At 38.6% G+C, this 25542-nt stretch overlaps 3 protein-coding genes across 7 annotated transcripts; 2 read left to right on the top strand and 1 right to left on the bottom strand.

The window, feature by feature from the left end:
- Positions 1-484: 484 nt before the first annotated feature.
- Positions 485-7834, top strand: ACTR8 (actin related protein 8). Of its 2 annotated transcripts, none has more exons than XM_052678874.1 (13): positions 485-674; positions 768-938; positions 1158-1268; positions 1521-1625; positions 2506-2679; positions 3009-3102; positions 3848-3980; positions 4315-4468; positions 5200-5295; positions 5721-5861; positions 6277-6541; positions 6648-6740; positions 6847-6958. In XM_052678874.1, exons 1-12 carry the CDS (start codon positions 558-560, stop codon positions 6689-6691), a joined length of 1605 nt encoding a protein of 534 aa, XP_052534834.1. In that variant the 5' UTR covers positions 485-557; the 3' UTR covers positions 6692-6740; positions 6847-6958. The 2 variants fall into 2 exon arrangements, with proteins under 2 accessions (XP_052534834.1, XP_052534833.1); XM_052678873.1 differs by lacking the exon at positions 6648-6740 and adding an exon at positions 7643-7834 and having other exon boundaries at positions 486-674; positions 6847-7010.
- Positions 7740-13559, bottom strand: LOC128078553 (uncharacterized). 3 transcript variants are annotated; one of them, XM_052678883.1, is made up of 3 exons: positions 13394-13559; positions 12307-12394; positions 7740-11227 (listed from the first exon to the last, which is right to left on the bottom strand). In XM_052678883.1, coding segments are annotated over exons 2-3 (969 nt in total). In that variant the 5' UTR covers positions 12309-12394; positions 13394-13559; the 3' UTR covers positions 7740-10260. The 3 variants fall into 3 exon arrangements, with proteins under 3 accessions (XP_052534843.1, XP_052534842.1, XP_052534844.1); XM_052678882.1 differs by lacking the exon at positions 12307-12394; XM_052678884.1 differs by lacking the exon at positions 13394-13559 and having other exon boundaries at positions 12307-12412.
- On the top strand, positions 10629-25104 carry CHDH (choline dehydrogenase). Of its 2 annotated transcripts, XM_052678877.1 has the most exons (9): positions 10633-10750; positions 13622-13706; positions 14893-15702; positions 16126-16277; positions 16786-16915; positions 17614-17748; positions 19954-20096; positions 20793-20895; positions 21464-25104. In XM_052678877.1, exons 3-9 carry the CDS (start codon positions 14949-14951, stop codon positions 21880-21882), a joined length of 1836 nt encoding a protein of 611 aa, XP_052534837.1. In that variant the 5' UTR covers positions 10633-10750; positions 13622-13706; positions 14893-14948; the 3' UTR covers positions 21883-25104. The 2 variants fall into 2 exon arrangements, with proteins under 2 accessions (XP_052534835.1, XP_052534837.1); XM_052678875.1 differs by lacking the exon at positions 13622-13706 and having other exon boundaries at positions 10629-10750.
- The last annotated feature ends 438 nt before the right edge of the window (positions 25105-25542 follow it).

Below are 25542 nucleotides of genomic sequence, written 5' to 3'. Positions count from 1 at the left end.
GCCCGATTGTGGGTTCTATAACATTCCCACTTCATAAGCACTCATGAAACAACTTTCTTCTTTTCTCAACACACGTGCATATTCTGTGCAAATAGGACACTTCCAATAAAATGAGGTTTCATTTTCATTACAGGAAGAAAAGCTGCTCGGTAACACTGAGCACTAACACACAAGTTATTTTCTTCCCTGTCACTGCTTTTCTGCATGGGCTGCGACTTTCAGTCGTTGTTCCGGGCTCTGTTTGGTCCATAGGAGCGGGCCGGTTCCGCCAAGCAGAATCCAGACGGAGCTAACTTCTACGAAGTGCCGCTTTCAGTTTTTCACCTGGTTTTTCTAACAGCCTCCAGCAGCTAACTATCGCCTCCAGCAACGTCCCTTTGTTACCAGCGGATTCATGAACGCGTCAGCTTCCGCCTGCCGCTCGTAGAGAAGCTCGAATCCCGCCCGCCCCGCGGTACCAGCCGAGCTGTCCGGGGGGCGGTGCCTCCCGTGCTCCCGCCTGTTCCGCCCCGTGCCGCCGCCTGGCCCAGCTCGGAGGCGCCAGGCGGGCCGGGAAGATGACCCAGGCGGAGAAAGGCGAGACGGAGAACGGCAAGGACAAGGAGCGCGAGCGAGAGCAGCGCGGCGGCAAGCGGCCCATCGTCCCCGCCGCCGTGCCCGAGTCCCTGCAGGAGGTGAGGCCGCGCCGCCCCTTTTAAAGGCCCGGCCGGGGACGGGGGGGCAGCGACGCGGGGCGGGCGCCCACCGCCCGCGTTTTGTGCTTGCAGCAAATTCAGAGCAACTTCATCGTGGTGATCCACCCCGGCTCTACGACCCTGCGACTCGGGAGGGCCACGGACACGCTGCCTGTGGGCATCCCTCACGTCATCGCTCGGCGGCACAAGCAGCAGGGCCAGGCGGCGTACCGGGACAGCTGGCTGCTGCGGGACGGCCTCAATGTAAGCTGCACCGCGGAGACCCTGCGGCCGAGCGCTGTTCGGGTTGCGGCTTTGGATAGCTTGGCACGGAGCCGCTGGGACCTCCGATGCACAAACCTTCCCTCCGTCTCGCGGTCTAGTAACCTCAGCAATGAGTTCGCAGTCTAATTTAATTCAGTATTACCAGTTTTCAGGCTGCACGACAAAGTGTTTATGATATGTGCTATTTCTGTTGCTTAGAAACCTGAAAGTACAGAGCAGAGACAAAATGGCCTAAAAATGGTGGACCAAGCAATATGGTCCAAAAAGATGTCAAATGGTGCCAGACGTATCCCAGTGTCACCTGACCAGGTAACTCCTCTTAAAATTGTAATAAATTGTGTTCTCATGTGGTATAATGCTATGTTTTAACACATAAGAAAAAATATTCTGTATAAAGTATATATGAATAGTGTTATTGTGTACCTTACCTCCAAAGATCTAAGAAGATGAAGGTTTAAAATGGATTTTCAGCATGGATTGCTGGGGGTTGTCTGTTTGTTTGTTGCTTCCATGCACAGAAAGTGCCTGGTAAAAACAATGTTTGATTTGATTACATCTCAGGCCAGGTCATACAACAGACAGATGCGGCCAGCTATTTTAGATCACAGCTCTGGGGCCAAGTGGACAAACACCTCTAATCATCCTGATTTTTTGGTAGGAGAGGAGGTAAGATTTATTTCCTACCTGAAACGAGGCTTATTGTTATCCTTTAATATAACTGTGTATTGAAGAGCAATTTGAACTCAATTTAGACTAATCAAACAGAACTTGAGCAGCTCTACTTGGTACTAAGTGAATGTTACCATTCAAGAAGACCAGACAGTTTTTCTCACTTGCCTAGCTAGAAATATATATCTATTTCACAGAATCACAGAATGGCCTGGGTTGGAAGGGATCTCAAGAATCGTGAATCTCCAACCCCCACTGCCACAGGCAGGGCCACCAACGTCCACATTTAGTACTAGACCAGGTATTTTAAACAGCAGGGAAAACTGTATTTCTTTCAAAGATTCATGCAGTGTAATTGTCAAGGGTAAGTAAAAGATATGTCTGAATATTCTTAAGTCTTTATTCTAATAGTAGAAGCAGTGGGGTAGATTCACTGTTGCTGTAAGTGGCCATTACTGCAGGTGAGAACTTTACCTACTGGTATAAATCAGATGCATGGAAGGAAACTGAGAAAAAAGGATCAGTGCATGGAATTACTGTTGATTAATTAGGTATTCATGAGTTTTCAAGAGTTTTTACATTAATTTAGCTATTAGTGAGATAAGAAAAAAAAAAGACACTTTTATGTACTTAATGATCTAGAAGGTCTTTTCCTATCTGTTTCCATCTTCTATATCCATGGATTTGAAAATTCAAATAATTTAAACCATGTACAGAATGTCTTAAGACAATACAGCCCTGCTAAAAAAAAAGACACCATATTGCCATCCCATTGGTCTCACTGCTGCTGTACAGGAAGTTCTGTCAGTTTCTGAAATATTTTTCTATTATTTATTATAAATATTGGGAGGGAAATAACTTCATTTCTTATTTTCAGGCACTGTATGTTAATCCATTAGATTCTTATAATATACATTGGCCAATTAGGAGAGGGCAGCTGAATCTACACCCAGGACCTGGCGGCTCCCTCACTGCAGTATTAGCAGATCTTGAAGTTATATGGTCACATGCAATACAAAAGTACCTGGAAATACCACTGAAAGATCTAAAGGTGAGCTATGAACAAGTTTATGAGGGCTGTATCCTATTCTGTAAATGCTGTCATTAACGAAAAGCACCCTGCTTGCACTGGTAGGCTCTTACTGGCGCTTGTCTTAACAGATAAATTTTAGCAGTGGTATATGTGGTTCCTAGGACTTCATTAATGACCTGTCTGCTGTTAACTTGCTACTCACTGAATAATTTTTGAAATTATTAAAAATAATGTTGCTTCTTGTAGCATCTTGCATGTGATCCTTTCTTTCTTCAAAACAGGTATTCAGTCATGTAAAGAGACAGTTTATTTGAGAGCTGACTTTAATTTTTCATTCTTACCTTCAGTACTACAGGTGCATTTTACTAATTCCAGATATCTACAATAAACAACATGTGAAAGAGCTAGTGAATATGATCCTAATGAAGATGGGCTTCTCAGGTAAAACTATATGTAAGCAACCATTGAGTGATTAATAGCATAAAGACGTTGGTGGTTTTTTGTTGGTGGTGGTGGTTTTGTTTGGGTTTTTTTTTGCTTTAAGGAACATTCTTACAGGCTGGTTTCAGCTTGACTGAGACTCTCAGCTTTCATCTTTTGATGTTCACGTAACTGTTTCCTCTTTTAGAGGGGAGAAATGGTTGGCTAGCATTGAAACAATTTTGTTATTTTATTTTTTCGGCTGGAAGGAGACAGAAATATCTACTATTTCTGAACGTTAAGTATGGGCTTGTGATACAAATATGAATGTACTCTGTTAACAAAGATAAGAGTGAATTGAAAGGAAAACAGGGTGAAATTGGACCTTGTTCTGTAACTATTTAAAGATCCTTTTTAAAATACTAATTGTAATGATACATGATTAAAAACTAGGAAGAAAAAAAATAGGAAAATGCTTCACATGCATCTGGAAACAAAGAGCTTGAATACAAGCTACAAAAATAAACTGGCAACAGTATCCTAACTATTACAAGATAGGAATGCACAAATGTAGGCTTCCATTTTCTAGTAGCTTTTCTCAGAACTCCAAGGGCCTATGCAACCCATCTTAATTTAATAAGAGCATTCCAGTGTGTCGAAGCTATTAGCAGGTTTTAAAAGACATTATGATGTCATTTGAGCATCAGAAACACAGCTCTGGAGCTTGGTATAAATTGAATATAAACTTTTTTCTTCATGTTGCTAGGAATTGTGGTGCACCAGGAGTCTGTCTGTGCTACATTTGGAAGTGGTTTAGGCAGTGCGTGTATAGTAGACGTGGGAGATCAGAAGACAAGTGTTTGCTGTGTGGAAGATGGAGTTTCCCATCGCAACACCAGGTATCTCTTCATGTGCAGAATTATTACAAGCATGTACCTAATTACTTACCAAAGACTTGACTTTAAAAAAAAGTAAAAATACTTCTACATCTACAGGGTTGGGGATTTTGTTTTTATTATGAGCTCTTCAACAAGATCATTATGTTACAATATGAGCCTTAAAGAAATGACATGTCTAAAAGAAGAAAGCAGTGGAACTGATACTGTGCTGTACAGACTGTTAGGAAGTCACGATCACAGTGCAGCTAAAACATTGTTTGTATTCCTATGTATACCACAGTAGTAGGTATAGCAGTTTAGAAAATAGTAATCTTTTTTTTTTTTTATGCTTTAGGCTCTGCCTTGCATATGGAGGATCTGATGTGTCAAGGTGTTTTTACTGGCTTATGCAACGAGCGGGGTTTCCGTACAGAGACTGTCAGTTAACTAATAAGTTGGATTGCCTTCTGCTTCAGCACCTAAAAGAGACATTTTGTCACCTAGACCAGGTGAGAAGCAAAGTGATGTATTCTCCTACTTACCTCTATAGAATGCTGCTTTGGGGAAGCTCTATGGGAACCTACAATTGCTTGCAAATTAAAAAGTGTATAAAATAATCAGAACATGGGGAACAGTTCAGAAGATGCACGATTTATTCCTTGAAACGTTGTGTTTGCACAACATGTGTATTTTATTTTTAATATAGAATAATTAACTAATAGTCCTAAATAATGTATTTTTAATTATTAGGTACAGGAGAGCTGTAGGAAACAGGTTTAATGGGCATAGAAAACCAAATGCTTCATTCAGTAGAATGCTGGCAGGCTTGGAGAAGCTTTAGAGTTGAAGTATTTGAAACTTATTTTGTTGATCTTCTAGCTGAAAGGGATCCCAGCTCTTAGAAAGGACATTTATTTGTTCATATTACTCAAAGAAGCTGATAGCACTTGCATACTTGCTATTTTTCAGCTTGTTTTGCAAGCTCTGCCACAAGGTCTTGTCTTCTGCACAAACTCTCATTATAGAGGCTTAAACAGGTAGAAAGCTGTTTTGGCAAATCTTGCTAGAATAAAAAGACTTTTAAAGGAATTGAAGAATAGATAAGTGAAATTCCGAGGCTGAAGAGTTTTGTTACTTTTTGTTATTGTCCAGTTTAAGTTATGCAGAATGTAAGTTACTGATCCCGATAGAGGTATGTAAAAATATTTATCTTTAATACTTTTTTTTTTTTTGACTGCAGGATATTTCTGGGTTGCAAGATCACGAGTTCCAAATTCGGCATCCAGATTCTCCAGCTCTATTATACCAGTTCCGATTAGGGGATGAAAAGTTACAGGTTATGTTCATTAAATGAACAAGTAGTATATTGTAGTATGCTTGGTGATGGCATTAAAATGAACTGCATTGTGTGAGAATGTATCTAATGAGGCAATAGGAGATGCACAACACTTCTAATAACCTTTGATTGTCATTTCAATTGAATGTTTCGATGCTTATCCCTCAACTGCAAGGAATTGTGCAAGTTTTTCATTTTGTAACAATATTTGAGTTCCTTGTACATGACACACTGCTAGAATCTGTGAAGTCTGTGTACAAGCATATAAGTTTTAAAACATATGTAAAATTTTTACTAATCTGTTGGAAAAAAGACATTTTGAATTGCAAAAAAAACTAAGATAGAACAAGCTTTTTCTTCTCTACAATAAATTCCAATTAGTAAAAATACACATAATAAAACGCCAAATCTCTCATTTTTTTCAGGCTCCAATGGCTCTATTTTATCCAGCAACTTTTGGAATTGTTGGACAAAAGATGACAATTTTGCAACACCGATCACAAGGGGACCCTGAGGATCCTCATGATGAGCATTATCTGCTAGCCACACAAAGTAAGCAGGAGCAGGTGTGTGAATGCTTGTTTGTTTTTCTTTCCCCCACAAAGTATTATTTCATTCAGGAATAAAATAAGGACTCATTACCTCATCTCAGAGACTGAAATTCATTATCTGGGTCAACAGCATAAAAGAACTCTAAGGAATTATAGGTATCTAGAAAAGATCTTAATCTAAACTGTGTATTTTCAGTCTGAAGGATTTTCATGTTAATGGCATTGATACATCTGATGTATTGGTACATCTGAAAGTAAAACCCTCTCTTTGAAAGTGAGAATCAAAATAAAACTGATACAAGTAGTAATGTAACCTTTAGCCTTTCTGTGCAGAAAGGTAAAGAGGTGATGTTTAGCCATTGTATTGTTCTGTAATCTGCTTTTTCTATTTTTCATAAATTGACTGTTAAACTATTTCCTTATTTTTAAGTCTTCAAAAGCTACAGCTGATAGAAAATCCATGTCAAAGCCTGGTACCTTTGAGGGAGAAATGAAAAGCCAAGTTACAGATATTTCAGAGAGGATGTACCCCCAAGAAGTTGAACTGGGATCCTCCCAAAGTGACTGTATGATACCTGGAAATGATTCGGAGGAACCTTTAACTGCACACACGTCCAGAAAAACAGTTGTTTCTCAATTTGAAGGCAAAGCTTTAGGCCTTGACAAAGCCATTCTTCATAGTATTGATTGCTGTGGTAAGGATTACATTATTATGATTCTGAGAAATATGCTTGTCAGTGCGGATTTATGTTAACTACTATATTCTAGGAAAGTAACACATATATCCCTTAATTTTACCAGCTCTAGAGGTACCTGCACTATTCCTTATTACAACTTATTTTTAGATTTCTTGAGCTTGTTTTTGAAGCTCCAAGAAGCAGGAAAGTTTTCAAAGTAAGCAGTTCTCAGTTTCTATTTGATTTGACTTGCACTAAGTTCCTTATAATAAAATCACTAACTACTAAAAATATGTATTTCTATATGCATCCATTCATTCCAGCCTCTGACGATACAAAAAAGAAGATGTACAGCTCCATCTTAGTGGTGGGAGGAGGCCTTATGTTTCATAAAGCTCAAGAGTTCCTTCAACACCGAATTCTCAACAAAATGCCCCCTTCTTTTAGAAGAGTAGTTGAGAATGTTGAAGTCATCACAAGACCTAAGGTATACCATTAACTGATAACTAAATGGTTAATCAACCGCAGTCGAGTTCTTCAGAAGATTATATATATATTCTCTCAGAACCACAGATTAGTTGTATTTCTACATACGAAGATTTCTACATACGAGATTTAGGTAATTAGAGGTAAAGCAAGACCATTACTGATATTGATCATGAATGTAAAGGCCGTATTTCCAAAGTATCTGTGTGGCTCCCTGAAGTTAACGCAATTCCTTGCTGAAAAAACAGTTTTTTTGTTTTGGTTTGATTTTTGATTAGCAATGTAAAATAAAGTATGACATAAGTGAACAATTTTAATTTGGTTTTAATCTCTAAAAATCCAAGTGTGCATATTTTTCAGAGCCTTCAGCCTGCTTGCTGAGGGCAAGATTTTCATGGGCATGCCTAAAAGTCACATTTAAATCAAATTTAAAAAATTGACTTCCTCAAAAACCCTAGATAGTCTTTCCATGTTTTTACCTCTTTATCATGAAAAAGTTTCTCTTACATAATTTTCAAAGTTTTTTCTCTTCCTCTCACCCCCAAGATTCCAAGATGAATAACGTTGGAATAAATAGAATGCAAGGTTTGAGAATCAGACTCGTACTGTGTATAATCCTGTTTTTGGATTTAGGATATGGATCCCCGCTTAATTGCATGGAAAGGAGGTGCTGTGTTGGCCTGTCTCGACACAACTCAGGAGCTGTGGATATATCAACGAGAATGGCAGCGTTTTGGTGTCAGAATGTTACGAGAGCGAGCTGCATTTGTGTGGTAAATGATGTGTTTATGCAGTTAATTAAAAATTCAGTTCCCTCAAATGCCACTGTTTGTGTTTGGTTTTTTTTTGGCTTGTTTTTCCAAGGCACTGGAAAAAAAATCTACTGATCTTCTGCTGATATTCAATTTAATAAAATTAAATTGAACTGAGATTTTTCCAGTAGCAGTGCAAAAATCTTACAGAGTCCATATTACTTCAGTATTGCTATACTCGATTTTATTTTGAGTTGTATGCATTGAATTGTGTACCTCCATCTCCAGATTCTCTATATCACATAGGAGATACGTATGTATATACCCACATTAAAGTTACACAGTGTGGGAATATGAGGTACCAAATGCTGAAATGGTAGATATTAAGCCAAGACTGGGAAGACTGCAGCCTGTGGGATTAATGTCTTATTACAATTCCTGTGCTACTGTTACCAGAAGATGGAATTGTTGTACAAGCCATTATTGTGGAAACCACAGGAGGGAGAACCTAAACTTCAGTTGCTGTTGTTGTTGCTATAGTAAATTGTATTATTCAGTGGAAAAACATCATTTTCAACTTAAGTATTTTTTTCCTTGCTTGTTCTTATCATTAAAAAATTATTAGCTTTTCATTATCCTTGGTATTTACCTTGTCCCTATTCAAAAGTAATAATATAAAATGTGTCCCCAATTCCGCCCCCTCACCTTCCTTCACTCAGCCCCATCTTCAACCTGCCCTTGCACAGAAGGACAAATAAGCCCAATAGCAGACGGCTGGTTCAGCAGCTGAAAAACAATTGAGCATGCACCTAAAAAGCAATTTATGACTATGAGTCAATCTTACTCCGTAAATGGTGAGCAGCCCAAGAGCCCCTTTGAGCTCTCCTGCACAGCAGCTGGCTGCATGACAGGATCTCTCCCTTGAGCAGGGGCACCTCTTGAGGTTACAGCTGCACAGAGATATGTCCCTTACACTCTGATGTCAAGCTCCCTTGCCAATACAGATCCTCAGTAAGTGACTAATTGTTTTAGGTTTTGTTAGCTTCACTAAGATTCAATCTTAAATTGACTGTGCATGTAATCCCTTAGGTATAAACCACTGACAAAACCTGGGACTAGGAGTGCCACATCTAGGCTCCTTACCTCCATGGTTCAAGGAGATTAGAAAGCAAGGGTCCACTCAACCTCATGGCTCAATAGGAAGGCCTCCTGTATGTTTACCTCTACCATCTGCATAGTAAATAATGGAGTGTATCCAGCCACTTTGAATCTTAAGTCACTGTTAAAGCACTACATTATATTACGTTATACCACATCAATAAATATATTCTAGCTTCTTTTTTATGAGGGCAGTATATTGTTTTTGTTCCACCCACGACAACCTAGAACTAGATTTCTTCTACATAGCACCAACAGCCATAGAGGCTTTTTCTCCTTGTAAGTAATCCTTCGTTACAGAAGTTCTATTTCTTGTTTTATCTTCTGTAACAAAGGCTCCCATCACCCTCAAACCAAGCTTCAAATACGTATTTGCAGCTATAAAGTATATTAATACTATTACAACGCTTAATATAACATAAAACATCAATTAATATAGTAGTTACAGGAATACTGAAGTTCAAAATAAGTGAGAATTCTTCCCTCTGTAACAATGTCAGCAACCACAGTAATAATGCATACAACCACAAGTAGAGCAGAAAGGAGAAAACAAAAATATTCCAACTGAATTGACTGAGGATTTCTGGGGAAAAAGAAAAAACAACAACAATCGCTTTGAACCAAGTCTTGCTTGGTTGAAAAAGCTGTCTCCAGTTAATTAAGAAGAGAGCGTTTCTATATGTCTGCATCCGGAAGAGAAATTTCTCTAAAAGGTAATGCAAAAGAATTAATAATCGCTGATTAATCTCATGCCTGAGTAAATAAATTTTGTTTAAAAACTACACCAAAATCAAAGAATATCATCTATACAAGTGAAATAACAGTGGAGTACAGCACTGCTGAGAACAACCAGAGTTCTTACACTGTCTCCAGAGTTTGCTGGTCATCTCTGTTGATTTTATATCAGTATTGTTTCCATGTTTTTTTCAAGTACCTCATACATTTGACACTCATAAAGCAGCATTAAATATTCAAGCCCAAGAGTAATTATTGTAGAATTCACTTCTGTCTCTTTTTTTATAGACAGTTACATTTGGATTCCACAAACTTCCCGAGCGGTGCCTTAATGTGTTTAATAACTAACTGATTAAATGTATTTCTGGTCTGGCTGTGGCAGGCACTGTACACCCTGCAGATGGCAGCTTATGACCTAGCAGTGTTTGTGCTTCCTAAGGGAGCAAGTCAGAAGCATTGGTTAGAAAGAGACACTGGTGTTGTATGAGGTCAGGTACTGATGCCTGGAAAGTTAGGGGACAAAAATACCAGAAAGTTCCAATAGGTTTAGAAACAGTAGTACTTAATGGCACATCTGCGTGCCCAAACGTATGAGGATTTAGTCTATTAAAAGTACTTTTTGCCAGTAGCTAAACTAAATTCACTACTTCTCAGAAACCGAGGAAACTTCAACAACACAAATTCATGGATTAAAAGATGACTGCAGGATTCCCACCTTAAGGCCACGGAACATAGGGAAAGGCTGATAAGTGGCGATTCTGCTGGCTGTGCGGCCACAGGCGGCTCGGTGACACTTTGAAGCGCGATTCCGCTGCCCTCCAAACGCCCGCCGTACGCCTCGCTCCTACCCGTGTCACTACAACCTGTGAGGGCGCGGGAGGCGGACTTCGCCCCGCAGCCGCTCGAAGTGTTTCGAAACAGCCCAGAGTTCCTCCGACGGTCCGACGGACTTCTTCCACGAAGAGCCGCAAGTTCCCGCGGACAGCCGCAGACCGCCTCCCACACAGGCCGCTCCCCCTGCCGCTGGTCGGGGCCGCGTGACGGGATCCGGCTCCGAGTTTCACGGCGCCCGGCCCGCCTCCGCCTCAGGAACAGCGTGAGTGGGGCCGAGAGGCACCGAGCCTCGGGAAGACACGACACAAGGGCCGGGAAAGGGAAACAGAGGGAGCGGGGCGGCGGCGGGGGTGGGAATGAGGCCCCGGTGGCGGACCCCCACACAGGCGGCTCTGTGGTAAACACGGCCCCGAGGTGCCACGTCCCGCCGCCAGCCTTCACTGCGAGACTGGGAAGGAGCTCTGCGGGGTTGCGCGTGCCCTCAGGCCGTGGCCGTGCCGACCCCGGGCACGAGGAGAAGTTCGTGCGTGCAGCAAGGCGAGCTGCAGCGGCCCGGGCGCTCCCAGCTGCGGGAACTTCGCGCAGCGCTTTACCTCGGGGGTTCGTTGCTTCTGCACCTTCATACGCAGGGTGATGGCCAGGAAAGGCCTCGCTGCTCCCAGGCTCCGGGCGCGTGCTGCTGGGCATCTCCAGCCGAGGGATATTTGCCTCCACCGGAGGAAAAGCGGTCATTTCGGCCCTGGTAAAACAGAAGCGGGAATGGAATATCAGCCAGTGGGAGTTTCCTTGTGCCTTCAATGTGTCTGCAGGAGCTGACGTTCAGGCAGGAGACCCACGTGCAGATGAGTGCGTGGGTCACATAAGAGCTGTGCATTAATACTAACGTACATATCCAGCTAAGTATGTTGGATTTACATTGAAACAAAACAGTTTGAGATTTGACCTCTGCACCTTCAAGCTTTAAAACACAGAAAATAGTGTATCACCTACACACTGATTCTCAGAGTCATTTAAATACTGTTGACCAACCTCTTCTTAACACTCTTGTCAAGAGTCTCATTATCTCCTATGGTACTCAGCTACACCCATTCCACTTTAATAAGTTCATTAACAAAAAAGAAGTGACTTAAAGGAAAGTATGAATTAACATGTAAGTATAGATGTGATGAATTTATGTGATGGAGTAGATTCAAACCACCGCTTTAGTACCATCAAAAGAACATTCATTCTTGCTTTCTTGGCTGGTAATTCAGCCTCCTAGCCGATATGGCTATCGTAACTGTTTGGTACTTATCTTTGTTCAGCTTTATTTCCAGTTTTATCAGAGAATGGGAAATCTCTGATTCATTAATAGTAACAATGCTCAGAGATACGCAGTTTTTCTAGATAAGCCACCCCATCCACCTACAGCCACTTTGTTACAGTCCATTTTCCAATATACCCTGCTCTGCATGCAAGGTACATAGTCTCTTCCCTTTGTTGTGGGCTGAGAGTCCTGTAAATCTAAAATTCTAGGAGTTGGTCTCAGACACACTTCAACTAGTTTTGCCAACTTTCTTGCCAACAAGTTGATTTAATCATTAAACAACCTATGCAGTTTCTTTTCCTTTTTTCCTCCCTCTCTCCTTTTTCAAAAGCTGCAGGAAAAAATAAATTAAAAGAGAGATAGTCACTTCTTGATCATCCTTTAGAAAAACCTCTTTTTACACATAACCCCAAATACTGAACTGATAAATGTGTTCAATGAGGAGCCCCAATCACTTAAGAGCTCTTCCCACTTTTAGCTACCTAATGTATGATCAAATATACTGTGCTCACATTGTAGCAATAAAGTTTTCCTGCTGAGGTTCTCCTGCTCTTTATTCCTATAGGAATGCTGTCCATAAGCTCTTTCAACAATATTTACCTGTAAAAATAGATACAATTTTTTCAAGTGAGTTCAAATTTTCAAGCTCTGGTGCAATAAATGAATATATTTTATGTTGCTTTATGCATTTCTGCAGGGCTCTTTGCCAACTGATAAGGAACCTCTTATTATGAGCACAGAAGGGTCATGATATGAAAGAACACAGACAAAGTCTTCCAGCAATATCCAGTAAGGCCTAAAATACACTTTTGTTGGTGGTAACTACAGAGCATTTCATTAAAATTGAGCTGTTTAAATCTTCCTATTTATATGTTTGTTGATGTTATTCCGTTCAAAGAAAACTACTGCAAATTTCCCCAAGACTGTAAAAGAATTTAAACAACAATAAAACTGTATATGCATGTAGAGCTGAACAGATTACTAGAGAGAAAAGTATCATCATGTTCTAGTTTCAGAAAGCAATGACCCTTTCAATATAAGCTTGAATTGCTCTGTGAGTTTCAGCATATGCACGTGTAAGAGCCTCTCAACTAGTTAGCTTTATAAAGGGTTTACACTTCAGTACTAGCGTCCTAGAGTAAGGCAGGACAGAAACAGTACTGTAACATCAGTGTTGCTTTTGGAACGTCATTTTAGTTAACATCTTCAGAAGCTCAACAGCTGCTGCTTGTGCTGTAGCAAACCATAGAACTACAGTCTCTAGGCGCTACCTTCAGGTCTGTGACACAAAGCTGAATGTGATTCCAGGGATTCTGCACAGTTTACTTTTTTTATCACCAACAACTAAGTAGGTCATGGCTGGTAGCCAGCAGTCTGGTTAGGAGGCACAATAATATATAATGGCGTTATAGATTTTATGCCAAAATCAATAGGCTAATATTTGTTCCAGATCCTGGAAACTCTTCCTGTCTAATTAGTAAACATCTTTAGGATCAACATCAGAGGAATTCTGCTTCTTCAGGAAAGAAATTCAAAATGTTGTCTCATAATGAATCACCCACACAAAATACAAAGAAAAGAAAGAAAAAAGAAAAATACCTTGTTATATAGGGACAAAGCATCTTTCCCAGATTAGCAGGGCCTGTAGTGTAGTAAAATCCATCTTCTTTTCCTAAAGCAACAAAATCTACAACCTGCCAGTTCTGTAGGTCAATCACATCTTCTTAAATTGTAACCGTCTTCATTATAACCCAATCAAAACACATAAAACCTTTCTATCTTTCTCTATTGCAACACAAGAAATCACCAAACTCTCTTCCTCTCCAGAAATCCTTTTAATATTCTCCACCTGTAAAAGATGCCCTCCTACCTTCAGCTGGGATCCACTTTGAATTAGCCATGTGAGAATCAGGTGTGTGAACTGCTAGGCTAAACTGTTACCACACACAGATGTGTATTCACATTCACATTCACATTCTAGAAATTTCAGGATTTGTACAGCCTGTTACAAGCTTTCTTAGTGAAAAAGATTGTGCTTATTCCCATACTTCCCTGAGGAAAAAAAAATGTGTTTGATATCATACAGTACAGTGTTAATAAATATGGTTACTTATGGAAGACTTATAATTTGTTAGAGACTGTATCTAATTTTGCCTTGGATCCTGGACTTGTGGTTTCACAAACTTGAGTGGTCTCTCTCACAAAAACTATGTTGCTGTCTGTAGAATCTCCAGCAAATTCTCAGGAGCCACGGGCTGGGAAAAATTAGTTTTTACAAGCCTAGGATATCTAGCTGTTTTTAGTCATTGTTTGTACGGGAGTAGTGGTTTCAAAGAGAGAAAACAAGAGAAACACATTTCAAACTGGCCAGCAGTAGCAGTACTTACGATGTAAAAATGAGCTATGAAAATCTTGTTGAGTACACAGTTAAACCTGTGTTGTCTGTAAGGTTGACAGGCTTTCCTGAAGGTAAATAATTGCTATTCCTACCAAGCATCAGGACCTGGTAGTATCACATCATAGTTGTATTCAGAGTTCTCCTGCAGGATCTGGTTTCAATAAGAAGGGAAAAAGCCACAGATATACAAGTATTGCCTTTACCTACATTAGGAGACATTCTTCAAAAACTGTAGTTCTGTATTTCCAGCTGAATCTTTTCCATGGTTATGAATTGGCTATGCAATACTACTGACTCAAATTTCTAGGGGAATTTATGCAATTGTTGTTTTTCTTAAATTCTTGTCCAGTAAGGCAGATAAAGAGAGACTACCAGGTAAGCAGAGGTTTCTATCCTTCACAGATAAATACTTCAAGCTGTCCTTCAGGTATTTATCTCATGAACCCAAAGGAAAGCAAAGTCGGACTGCTTATAATACCAAGTAGCATCCACTCAACTGGTGCCAGTAGTACATTAAAAAAGACAGCAAGTTTCAGAATAAATGTTTGTTGTCTTATTAGCATTTAGTTAAACTTTTGGATAGTGAGAATGAGCAAAGTACAGCATTTGTATCTGAAAATGATAGACATTTTAGAGGTCTTACACTGCACTAATTATTGCATTTAAATTTGGACTTTGTTTGTTTGTTTGTTTTTCCTAGGGCAAAACACTGGATTATTTTTTTTTAAGTCTGCAAGAGTAGTGTTATTAGTTAAGATGTCCTACTTAATCAATGGAATTAAACATTGCAGTCCTGTGAATCAGATTCACAAAATAACAGGAGCTCTGTTTAAAGCGCACCTATTAAGGAACACATGGGGCATCAAGGAGCAACAATTAAAAATCTCACGTGCATTGTCTCAGCTTAGTTCTGAAAAGGCAAACTCTTATAATTATGTCATTGTTGGAGCTGGATCAGCAGGGTGTGTGTTAGCCAACAGGCTGACTGAAGACCCTCACAGTACCGTACTGCTTTTGGAAGCAGGCCCTAAAGACACCCTTTTAGGTAGTAAAAGACTACTGTGGAAGATTCATATGCCTGCTGCATTAACTTATAACCTCTGTGATGAGAAATATAACTGGTATTATCACACAACTTCACAGAAGCATATGGATAACAGAATTATGTACTGGCCCCGAGGAAGAGTGTGGGGTGGTTCCTCTTCTCTCAATGCAATGGTATATATTCGTGGGCACGCAGAAGATTATAATCGATGGAGCAGAGAAGGGGCTATAGGATGGGACTATGATCATTGCTTGCCCTATTTTAAGAAAGCGCAGACACACGAGCTGGGATCAGATCAGTATCGAGGTGGAGAAGGACCTCTTTATGTGTCAAGAGGAAAAACAAACCATCCTCTTCATCAAGCATTCCTGGATGCAACCCAGCAAGCTGGGTATCCCTTCACAGATGATATGAATGGTTATCAACAAGAAGGATTTGGCTGGATGGACATGACTATACACCAAGGTAAATTATAAAGCTTCATTAAGAAATTTGTGTTTCTGAGCCACCAGAAGTACTGAAATAATTTTAGAATACAGACACAATCTGCACTGAATGCTTTTTGGTTTTTTGGGTTGATGAGCAGCTACCAAACTCTAAATTTCCACTACAAGTTTCACAGCAGCTTGCTGTCAGACTAGAGTGTATTTCATTTAAAATGTTTTGGCATGCAGATCTTGAGTTAAAGGTAAATTTGGGATAAGAGGTTTTCATAACGTCTTTGTGAAGTTAAAATAAAATATCTAGTTAGTATATATCCAGTAGTATGCTGTGAACACTACAGAAGAATGCTTTTATTATATAAACATCCTGGTATTGGTATTGGTAAAAATCTTGAAGAGAACTTAGTACAACTATTTTGATTTTCAATTTAAGTTTATATTGCAGGTAAAAGATGGAGCACAGCTAGTGCTTACCTTCACCCAGCTCTATCTCGCCCCAATTTATCAGTTACTGAGAAGACGCTTGTAACAAAGGTCTTGTTTCAAGGAACAAAATCCATTGGTGTTGAGTATGTGAAAAATGGACAAAGGGAAAAGGTAAAAGATTTATATTTTCCAATATGAAAGATATTATTCATAGCAAAATTTAGAAATAAATAAATAAATAAAACAAAGTAGGTATGTAATACAAGTGATGCTTTACTCTGTAAATGTCAGCTTCCACTGTATGATTCTTTGTGAGTTGTTTACAGTAGGTGATACTTCAGTTGTATTTATTTAGAGATAAGAGTATTTTCAGAGCTGTTTTTCTGAAATAGCAGTGTTTCATCACACTCCAGTTTACAGAGATAATATAAGTGTAGGTTCCAGCTTGAAACATTACGTGATGCTCTTGCATAATATCAAGTCACAACTTGTCTGCTCATATTGAAAGCTTGATCATTCCTCCTTAAAGAAACTTGTAGCAAGATAGTAATGCATTTAGAATAAGAAAAATGTGAGGGATATGTGTCTAATCTCAGTCAGAATTGTATCTGAGTTGAAGCTCACTTGCATTCAGATCAAGCTTAATAACATTAGAACTTATCTGCTCATTTCATTTTAGGCTTTTGCCAGTAAAGAAGTTATTTTAAGTGGAGGTGCCATAAATTCTCCACAGCTACTTATGCTGTCTGGGATTGGCAATGCAGACGATTTAAAAGAACTGGGGATCCCTGTTGTATGCCACCTTCCTGGTAATCTTACTATTTCTTTCAATCTTGTATCTTCTTAAGGATTCAATTCCAAGTCTATTAAATTGAACAAATCCATTAATTTTGGTTGTCTTTATGTCAGGTAATATGGACTGAAATCAACAGCGTTACAAATCAGTGGAAACATACATTGATTTTGGAACTGAGCAGAGGCCCCCTACAGTTTCTCCACCGTTTGATAGTGGAAAATGCCTTTCTAAAAAATGCTACTAAGTGGCTTTAAACTAAAGCTGTGTACTAATAATTTAGAATTTTGGACAAGGGGTTTTGATCCACAAGAGATTGTGTCAGTTGTCACTGTCGTATGTATTAAAATATGGAAAGAACAACTTGAATGTCTTTAATGTGAAAATCTAATCCTAACATGAAAATCTAACATGAAAATACTCAGCAGTCAGATCTGGCAATTTTAGAACAAATGATATGTCTGCCATTCAACTACTATTGTTGTTCTAGTTATGCTATGTTTATTTAAAACCTGATTATGACATGAGCAAAGGGCTGATGATATGACACGTAGTCTTGGTACTAGTTGTCATTACCCTTGTAAGAGGTTGGGTTACTTTCCATTTATGCTGTTTTCTGGTAGCAAATTTTGAATATGGTTGTTCTACTTGAAATAACTTTGCTTTCTTTTTCCTTTCTTCTCCTTCCTGCCCCTTTATAAATCTTTTAATCAGGAGTAGGCCGGAATCTTCAAGATCATTTAGAAGTGTACGTCCAGCACAAGTGCACAAAACCTATTACTCTATACAGTGCACAAAAGCCAGTTAACATGGTGAGGATTGGTCTAGAATGGCTTTGGAAGTATACAGGTATGAAACAAAGTATGCAATTCTATCACTGATTGCTTTAGAAATATTAAAGCTTTTTATCTGTGAATTTTGAAATCTGGGATCCTTCATATAAAATTATTTCATATCTTTTAAACTAACTGGAGTTTGCAAAAGGCCTGAAAGATTACTTTTTTTTTATAAATCAAAGTATTTTAAAGTAGTTACTGGTTATTATGTTTTAGATATCAAATGATGTTTTTATACAGTGTTATTTAATGCACTTGGATCTCCTTTTAAGAAAATAAACTTTTAAATCTTAGTGGCACTGAGAAAAGCTTTGTTAAAAAATAGATGTTGCTTAGATAAAAATGTGCTGTGAACTGAACTATTTTTCCTAATTCTTGTCACAAAAAATTTATTTTGTTGCTCCAGGCAGAATCCTTCAGAGTAACTTTTGTTAAAAATGGCACTCTCATTTCATAATAATCCAGCTTTATGTTATAATAACCCAGACTTTAAAAAGAATCTATCAACGTAATCCTTGAAATCATTAAAATAGTTTGGCCAAACTCAAAGCCTTCATCTCTTGCTGAATCATTATGTCAGTAACTGGCCCAAGGTGATGACTTATGCTGTGTATGTGTGGCATTTACCATGGAAGTAATGGGCATGGAGGGATGAATCATGGTTTTAAATGGATCTGAAAATAACATAATATGAGGGACATAGTAGTCTCTTCATCTTTCCCCTTCAGGGTAGGCACTGTGGATGTCTTTGCCTATTACATGTGACTGATGGGATAGCTATGCTGCTTCTTTTGAAGTGCAATGATATCAAGATGCTGCAGCTGGTTCCCTCCACATCTGGCAGAGTCCCAATACTGAATCTGCCTCTGCAGTTAAACTGTAGGCAGGGCTTCTGCCAGTTATCCTGTAGTAACTGCAACATCTCACTATCAAATAATTGGAATTTCCAAAGTTATAGAGAATTACATTTACCTAGTGATTAAGAAGCAGGTGAAAGTGATACATACTGTTTCCACTGTAAGCTGTTCCTGAAATGTTTGTATTCTTTGCAATTTTCACTGTATATATGAATTGTGAGGGCTGCTCTGAAAGTAATGCCTCCTATTTTATGATGTTGGCCCATGATGTTCGAGGCAGATTGGTGGTATGGCAGTTGAACCTTCCCACAAATATTCTGTGACATTTTGTTGCTGTGTGACAGATGGAGGCAAAGGGGCAGTCTAACAAAATGAAAGAAAGCAAACACATGTAATCAAATTCCTCTATGTGGAAAAAATGACACTCAGTGGCTTTCATGAATGCTTGCAGAATGTTTACAGAGACTGAACAGTGGATGTTAGCACAGTGAGGTGGTATGTGGTGCATTCAGTGGCAACAACAATGTGAAAGATAAGCCATGTTCTGGATGGCCATGCTCAGTTCCCACCACGAAATAAAGAGCAATTCAACCAACTCATCTGGACTACAACCAGGGATGTGTGTACAGAGCTGAATATTGATTTCAAAGCATTGAAAACAGTGGTGGCAATACTGGAATGTTGTAAAGTTTGTGCTAGGTGGGGTTCCCATGAATGCTCACACAGGAAAAGAAAGACATATTTATGGATTTCCTGGAACACAGAAAAACCATGCTGGATTATGATGTTGGATAAGCTGAAGACTTGAACTTCCAGGGTCAGGTCAGAGAGGAAGACAATTTTCTCTTGCAACACAGTAATGCCAAGCCCCACACCAGTTTGATGACAGTGCAGCACTTAACCCATTTTGACTGGACTGTCCTACTATGCTGTCCATATAACCCAGATTTGGCACCTTCTGACTTCATTCAAGCTGCTGAAAGATGGGCTGCATGGGCAACATTTTCCTAGCAATCGTACAATCATAGCAGTTGTGAAACAATGGGTCATCTCTGCTGGTGCAGATTTTTACAAGCATGGCATGCAGGGTCTTGTTCATCACTGGTGAAAAAAGTATTGCTAATGGTGATGACTACATATTGGGAAGAAAAAAAAAAGTGTTTTGTATCTGAAAATTTGCTCAATCAAGTAGTGTTACTGCTCTCTTTGTATCCATTGTAGTTTCTTGTTGAAATAAATAGGAGACATTACTTTTGGAGCAACCAACATACTATCTATAGTGAAACAAGTTAAAAAGAAATGTGTTTCTTGCTTTTCTGAGGTCTTGTAATGGCATTTTATCGCTCATTTTCACTCCTTAGGTGAGGGAGCCACTGCTCACTTAGAATCTGGTGGGTTTATCCGAAGTCAGCCAGGAGTTCCTCACCCCGACATTCAGTTCCACTTTCTCCCTTCTCAGGTGATTGATCACGGTCGGGTTGCTTCCACGATGGAAGCTTACCAGGTAAGTTTTTAAAGAACCTACTGCAGTAATGTTCTATAGTCCCTATAAGAAGTAGATTGATCTTTTAGTGTGGTCATTGTGATTTGGCTTTACGCCGTGAAATACCTTTTGCAGCATAAAGAACTGACTAAACCTCCTACATTGGGAAAAAAGTTATAATTATTTGATATTGCTACTAAAATTATGCTGCTTTGTTATCTCTGTAAATGTGTTCAATTGCACTATTGAAGTGCCATAGTACTGTTCCTTAGGACACTTGTACTAGATGTACAAAACTAAACCAAGGTGTTCTCTGTTCCCCTGCAGTTTAGGCAGAGGTGTAAGCTAGAATATATGAAGCCACTCATTTATTTATTGGCACAAATCCAACCTTCTTTTTAAAATGTCATTCTGATCCGAAAGTCTGTGCTAATGGTAAGGAACTGTTCCTGAATATACATCATCTTCTTGCTGATCTCTTCAGTGGTTATAGTAATCTGATCTGATTGCATTGGAGTGCTGTGCTACTGCTAAAGTAATTGTACTTTCAATTGGAAATAAACAGCTGTAAGTTGAAAAGACAGTTACATTCTCTCTTTCTTATGGAATATCATATTTAATTTGCAAAGTCTGTCTGAATTGAAAAAGAAATAGAATGTTCTAAATTTGGAAATGTGTCTGGTGGGATTTTGTCATGAGTATAGAATGGCTCTGCAGGTCCATGTAGGACCCATGAGGAGTGCAAGTGTTGGCTGGCTAAAGCTGAAGAGTGCAGATCCAAACGACCATCCTATCATTGAGCCTAACTACATGTCGGAAGGTAAAAGCAGCTTCTTCACCCTCTGATGACAACTTATTTCCTGCCTGATACAGTAGCAGATTTTCACATCTACTTGAAATCAGTTCAGAAGTGAAGGTTAGTGCACTGTCAGATTTTATCAGAGGCCACTGTCCAAAATTCTTTGTACTGGCAGATAAGAAGAATTTCTTGCTGGGAATGCAGTCAGAGACAGTGGGTATAGCAAAATAAAGAGCAACTTTTCATAGCTCACCTATTCCCTTGTGAGAGCATGCAATATATGTAGCTATTTTGCACACTGAGTAGAAATCTATGAGATTTGTTCAAAATGTTCTACTTTGGCTTTCAGCAATAAGTGAGAGACTTCTCCTATGCCTCTTCTCTTCTCTTCTCTTCTCTTCTCTTCTCTTCTCTTCTCTTCTCTTCTCTTCTCTTCTCTTCTCTTCTCTTCTCTTCTCTTCTCTTCTCTTCTCTTCTCTTCTCTTCTCTTCTCTTCTCTTCTCTTCTCTTCTCTTCTCTTCTCTTCTCTTCTCTTCTCTTCTACTATGGTAGAGCGTACTTAGAGCCATCTTATTTTCTCTCCATGCAGAAAGAGATATTTGGGAATTCCGCCAGTGTGTCAAGTTGACCAGAGAGATCTTTGCTCAGAAAGCTTTTGAAAAATTTCGTGGACCTGAAATTCAACCAGGAAACAACGTTCAGTCTGACAAAGAAATAGATGCCTTTATAAGACAGAAGTCTGATAGTGCTTATCATCCTTCTTGCACTTGTAAAATGGGTCAGCCTTCAGATAGCACCGCTGTTGTTGATCCCCAAACAAAAGTAATTGGTGTTGAAAATTTGAGAGTAGTAGATGCCTCAATAATGCCCAGCATAGTCAGTGGAAACTTGAATGCCCCTACTATTATGATAGCAGAGAAAGCTGCAGATATAATTAAGGGGCTCCCATCACTTCAGGAGAAAAACGTTCCTGTATATAAGCCCAAGACCTTGGAGAAACAACGATAAACACTGTTGTCATCCTTTCACATTTTTGCCACTTAGTTTTTCATCTGTGTGTTTGTATCTCAATTGGAAGGGCCAACAAAATAAATACCGTAGAAAAATACACATCACAGTAAAGCAGCTATTAATTTGGTCCATTCTGTTATACCAGATTAGATATATATATATATATATTTAAATCAGTTGGTTCAAGCTGTTTATTTTAGTTAGACAGGAAGAGATCAGTGTGAGTTATTTTGAAAGTCTTTATGATAAGTCTTATTATTTAAAGGAAGAATTTTAACTGTTTTGAGATTATTACCCAAGATTACAGCTACTCAGTAATTCCCACATTCTGCAAAGTAAATGCAAGCATTTATGTACTTACAGGCCAAAGTAGTAGTATCAGAATTCACAGAAGAGACACTTAACATGTCCAGAGCTTGTCAGATGTGTTTTTTATGGAAAGAATGCATAATTTACAAATCTTTTCTAGAAGTTGGACTTTACTATACTTAGCACTCTTAACTTAGAAAAAAAGACATAAAATACATTTATCAAAAACTTTTCTTCTAATAAATGAAGAAATAGAACTGATATTTATAAAAGCATATTGGAAAGCTGGATTTTACCCTTGCTTTTTTTTTTTTTTAATTTTTTTCAAGAAACAATAGAATTCAGTTTGCAATTTAAGCTCATTTAGTTGTGCTGCTTTATCTTGTACCATTGTAAGGGATCCACATGCCCAATAATTTCCATAAAGTTACTGATCTTTGCTCAAAGATGAGTGCATGCAAATATACAAATAGTGTGCCCAACTACCAATCAAAAATAATTAAAAATATTTATAGCTGAGGTAGCTTTAAAATGGAAGTTCACTCAAAATAACTACATTAACTAAGATATCAGTGATATGAGTAGAGATCTTTTTGAATTCAAAGGCAAATGACTTACTCAGTAAACCAATGCTATACTTCAGTTAGGGCTTAAATCTTTGTTTACTATCTTCAGATATGTCAAACAAATGCATGATCTTCATGGCTGTTTCTGTGTGTGTCTAACTTACTGGTGCTGAACTGAAAAACAAAGGAACAAAAATAATACACCTAAAGAAAAGGAATTCATTAACTGGAACCAAATCCATTTAATTCCATGGATTTGTTAAGTAGTCCAAGCTAACTTCAGACTAAATAATTGTTGAATTATAAAGCAAATGCTTCTGTACCTTCCGATTGCTCAGTAGTTCCCGTGAACAGAATATGCCTTTCTTTTTCCCCAGGAAAAGTGGAATTTTACACCATTTGAGCAAACTGAAAAAAAAAAAACAAATTTCAAAAAAGCTGCTGACTCAGATGTTGGCTAGAGGGACAACTGCAGATGTTTAGGGCAGATTTTTCTACCTAGTGCTGCTGCAAAGTAATGGTTGGAAGCCCTGCTGCTAGCTGAGAGAAAGGACTTAATTGATCAGAGTATCTGTATAAAGAGTAAATAAAAAATTTGAAGATGGAAGGGGATAGAAGTGAACATCACTCCCAAAGGAAACAGGTAAACCCTTTCTATGTACGATATATATTTGCCTGGAATGTGGGGAACAAAAAGAATATTTTAAGTCAGAGGTGATTGATTGGCTGTATTAGTAAGACAATTCACCTGCCATGACTGTGCCTTTAGGGAGAGCATGAATTATGTATAATGTACCACTTTTATAGTAACTAACAGCTTCCATTCAGCAGCTATTCTTCTGAGATCTTCATTTAAAGAAACTCACTGTATCTTAGTGTCATTTAGGATATGAACTATTAAGGATGTTCAGAATAATACCAGTGATGAGACTCACCGCAGTCCCGTGCACTTGAGAGAGGAAGCAATTTGGAAAGATGTGACAGTGAAGTTCCTGCGTTTGCAGATTCACGACATGGGTTTCCAATCTAGACATGCAGCATGGGAATTGTTATTATGCAACTGCAGAGGATTAACTAGTTGCTATATTATATAACTTGAACACACACAGAGCTGTCATCTGCCATTATTTCAAGTTCTGAGAGATTAGGAAATGGTGAGGTTAGATAAACGTATAGAATTGCATGTGTCTTACATTCACGTCTTGCAGCTTTTAACAATCAAGTTATGTGTTGCTGCATTGTGTAATCAGACGATCAGGCATTTGTTCTGAAGCATCATCTTTTCTCACAGTTCTAAACATACAGCCTTGCAAGTTATTCTAACATTTGAAGATTTTTTTCACTGCTGCGCAGCTGTAGCTGCCTTATTAATTTAGACCTCACCGCTACAGATCTGCATGTCTCCTTCATGCATTTCCTTTGATGTAGTCCTAAGGAAATTCTTCAGGTATTTGAAAATGTTGTCCTGGGATAATTTTTAGGTAGCATCAAGCAGCCATTAGATTCTCCTGCACTCTGTGTGTCTGCTGGGATTGAATTTCTATTACAATTGTTCTTACTCCTAGCAGAGTTCAGTCTGCTAAGGGTGCTTAGAACAGATAAAAATGTTCTAATGTGCTCTGTGGAGCACTGGGAGCCTGCAAGTTAAATATCAGCCATTTACACACCTTATGAATATTGCGGATCACAGGACATTATTTAACAAAATAATATAGTGGTTAAGCAAATATTATTTCCATTTCTATTCAGATATTTTTTCTATAGATAAGCAGATGATAGTATATTATGTATTCAAAGAGTTCACTGTCAGAGTTTTTTGATGTAAGAACTGGGAAATTCCTAGAACTGCCAGCCTGGCTTCAACCAGCAATGGTACTGTAAGTGCCAGCAGCAGCATTTCCATGGGAACAGCTTTGGAGACAGCTGGATGTCTCTGGCTGGGGGCAATAAGATTAAGAAAGAAAAGTGACCAAACTCCTTTCTTTCTGTACTTGAATCTCAGTTCAAATTGCTTTAGTATGAGAAGTGCTATTAAAAGCAGCAGAAAATAGCTGTATTTGTAAAACTGCATTTTGTTTCATTTAAGGACACTCAAGATTGTGTACGCCATTCCAGTGATGTTCTGATGTTTCTCCAGCTTAAAATACTTTAAAATAATTTTCAAGTGTATGATTTCAATTACTCTGCAACTAAGTAAGGCAACTGGGAAAGTAAATAGTGGGGTTGTTGTAACAGACATTTTCTGTAACAGAAACATATTAAAGTATTTGTACATCTTATTAAAATAATAGTTACATGACATGGATTGTTGGGGAAAAAATAAAAGCATTTGTGCATCTTGTAACAGTTCAAAAGTTCCTGCAGATACAACACAAGCATCTTATTGCAGTGTTCTTTTAGTCTATATTGTTCTGTCATCCAACCTCCAAACAAAGGATAATGTTCAAATATGAACATATTTTATATGTACAATCTTTAAGTGAATATAACTTCTCTTAGTTGTATTTAACTCCTTGCTAATGGACAACCATAATGCTTTCTGTCATTATGTTCACATGTAAGCATATCTGGGAAATCATGATAAATGCATTAATTGTTGAGATCACTTTCATTTCTTTTAATGGAGTGATGACTACAATTCTGTGATTCATTCTAAGGCTGACAGTTACCATGTAATCATATATATGTAGGCTAACCTTTTTTTCCTTACGCTTCTGTGATAAAATTGAACAGTTATTCTATGTATAGTTAAACCATTAATGCAGAACATGGCTTGTAGCTG

The sequence above is a fragment of the Tympanuchus pallidicinctus genome, unplaced genomic scaffold, assembly GCF_026119805.1.
Source record: "Tympanuchus pallidicinctus isolate F22 unplaced genomic scaffold, pur_lepc_1.0 scaffold17, whole genome shotgun sequence".
Taxonomy (NCBI): Eukaryota; Metazoa; Chordata; class Aves; order Galliformes; family Phasianidae; genus Tympanuchus; species Tympanuchus pallidicinctus.
This window is presented reverse-complemented; position numbering and strand designations above follow the sequence as displayed.

Coding starts and splice junctions, on each gene's coding strand:
- ACTR8 (XM_052678873.1), top strand. CDS start 558: ATGACCCAGGCGGAGAAAGGCGAGACGGAGAACGGCAAGGACAAGGAG. Junction 1,269..1,520: donor TCCCAGTGTCACCTGACCAG/GTAACTCCTCTT, acceptor ATTACATCTCAG/GCCAGGTCATACAACAGACA. Junction 3,981..4,314: donor GTTTCCCATCGCAACACCAG/GTATCTCTTCAT, acceptor TTTATGCTTTAG/GCTCTGCCTTGCATATGGAG.
- LOC128078553 (XM_052678882.1), bottom strand. CDS start 13,416: ATGCTTTGTCCCTATATAACAAG. Junction 11,228..13,393: donor CTTTGTCCCTATATAACAAG/GTATTTTTCTTT, acceptor CTGTTTTACCAG/GGCCGAAATGACCGCTTTTC.
- CHDH (XM_052678875.1), top strand. CDS start 14,949: ATGTCCTACTTAATCAATGGAATTAAACATTGCAGTCCTGTGAATCAG. Junction 16,278..16,785: donor AAAATGGACAAAGGGAAAAG/GTAAAAGATTTA, acceptor ATTTCATTTTAG/GCTTTTGCCAGTAAAGAAGT. Junction 17,749..19,953: donor ATGGCTTTGGAAGTATACAG/GTATGAAACAAA, acceptor TTCACTCCTTAG/GTGAGGGAGCCACTGCTCAC.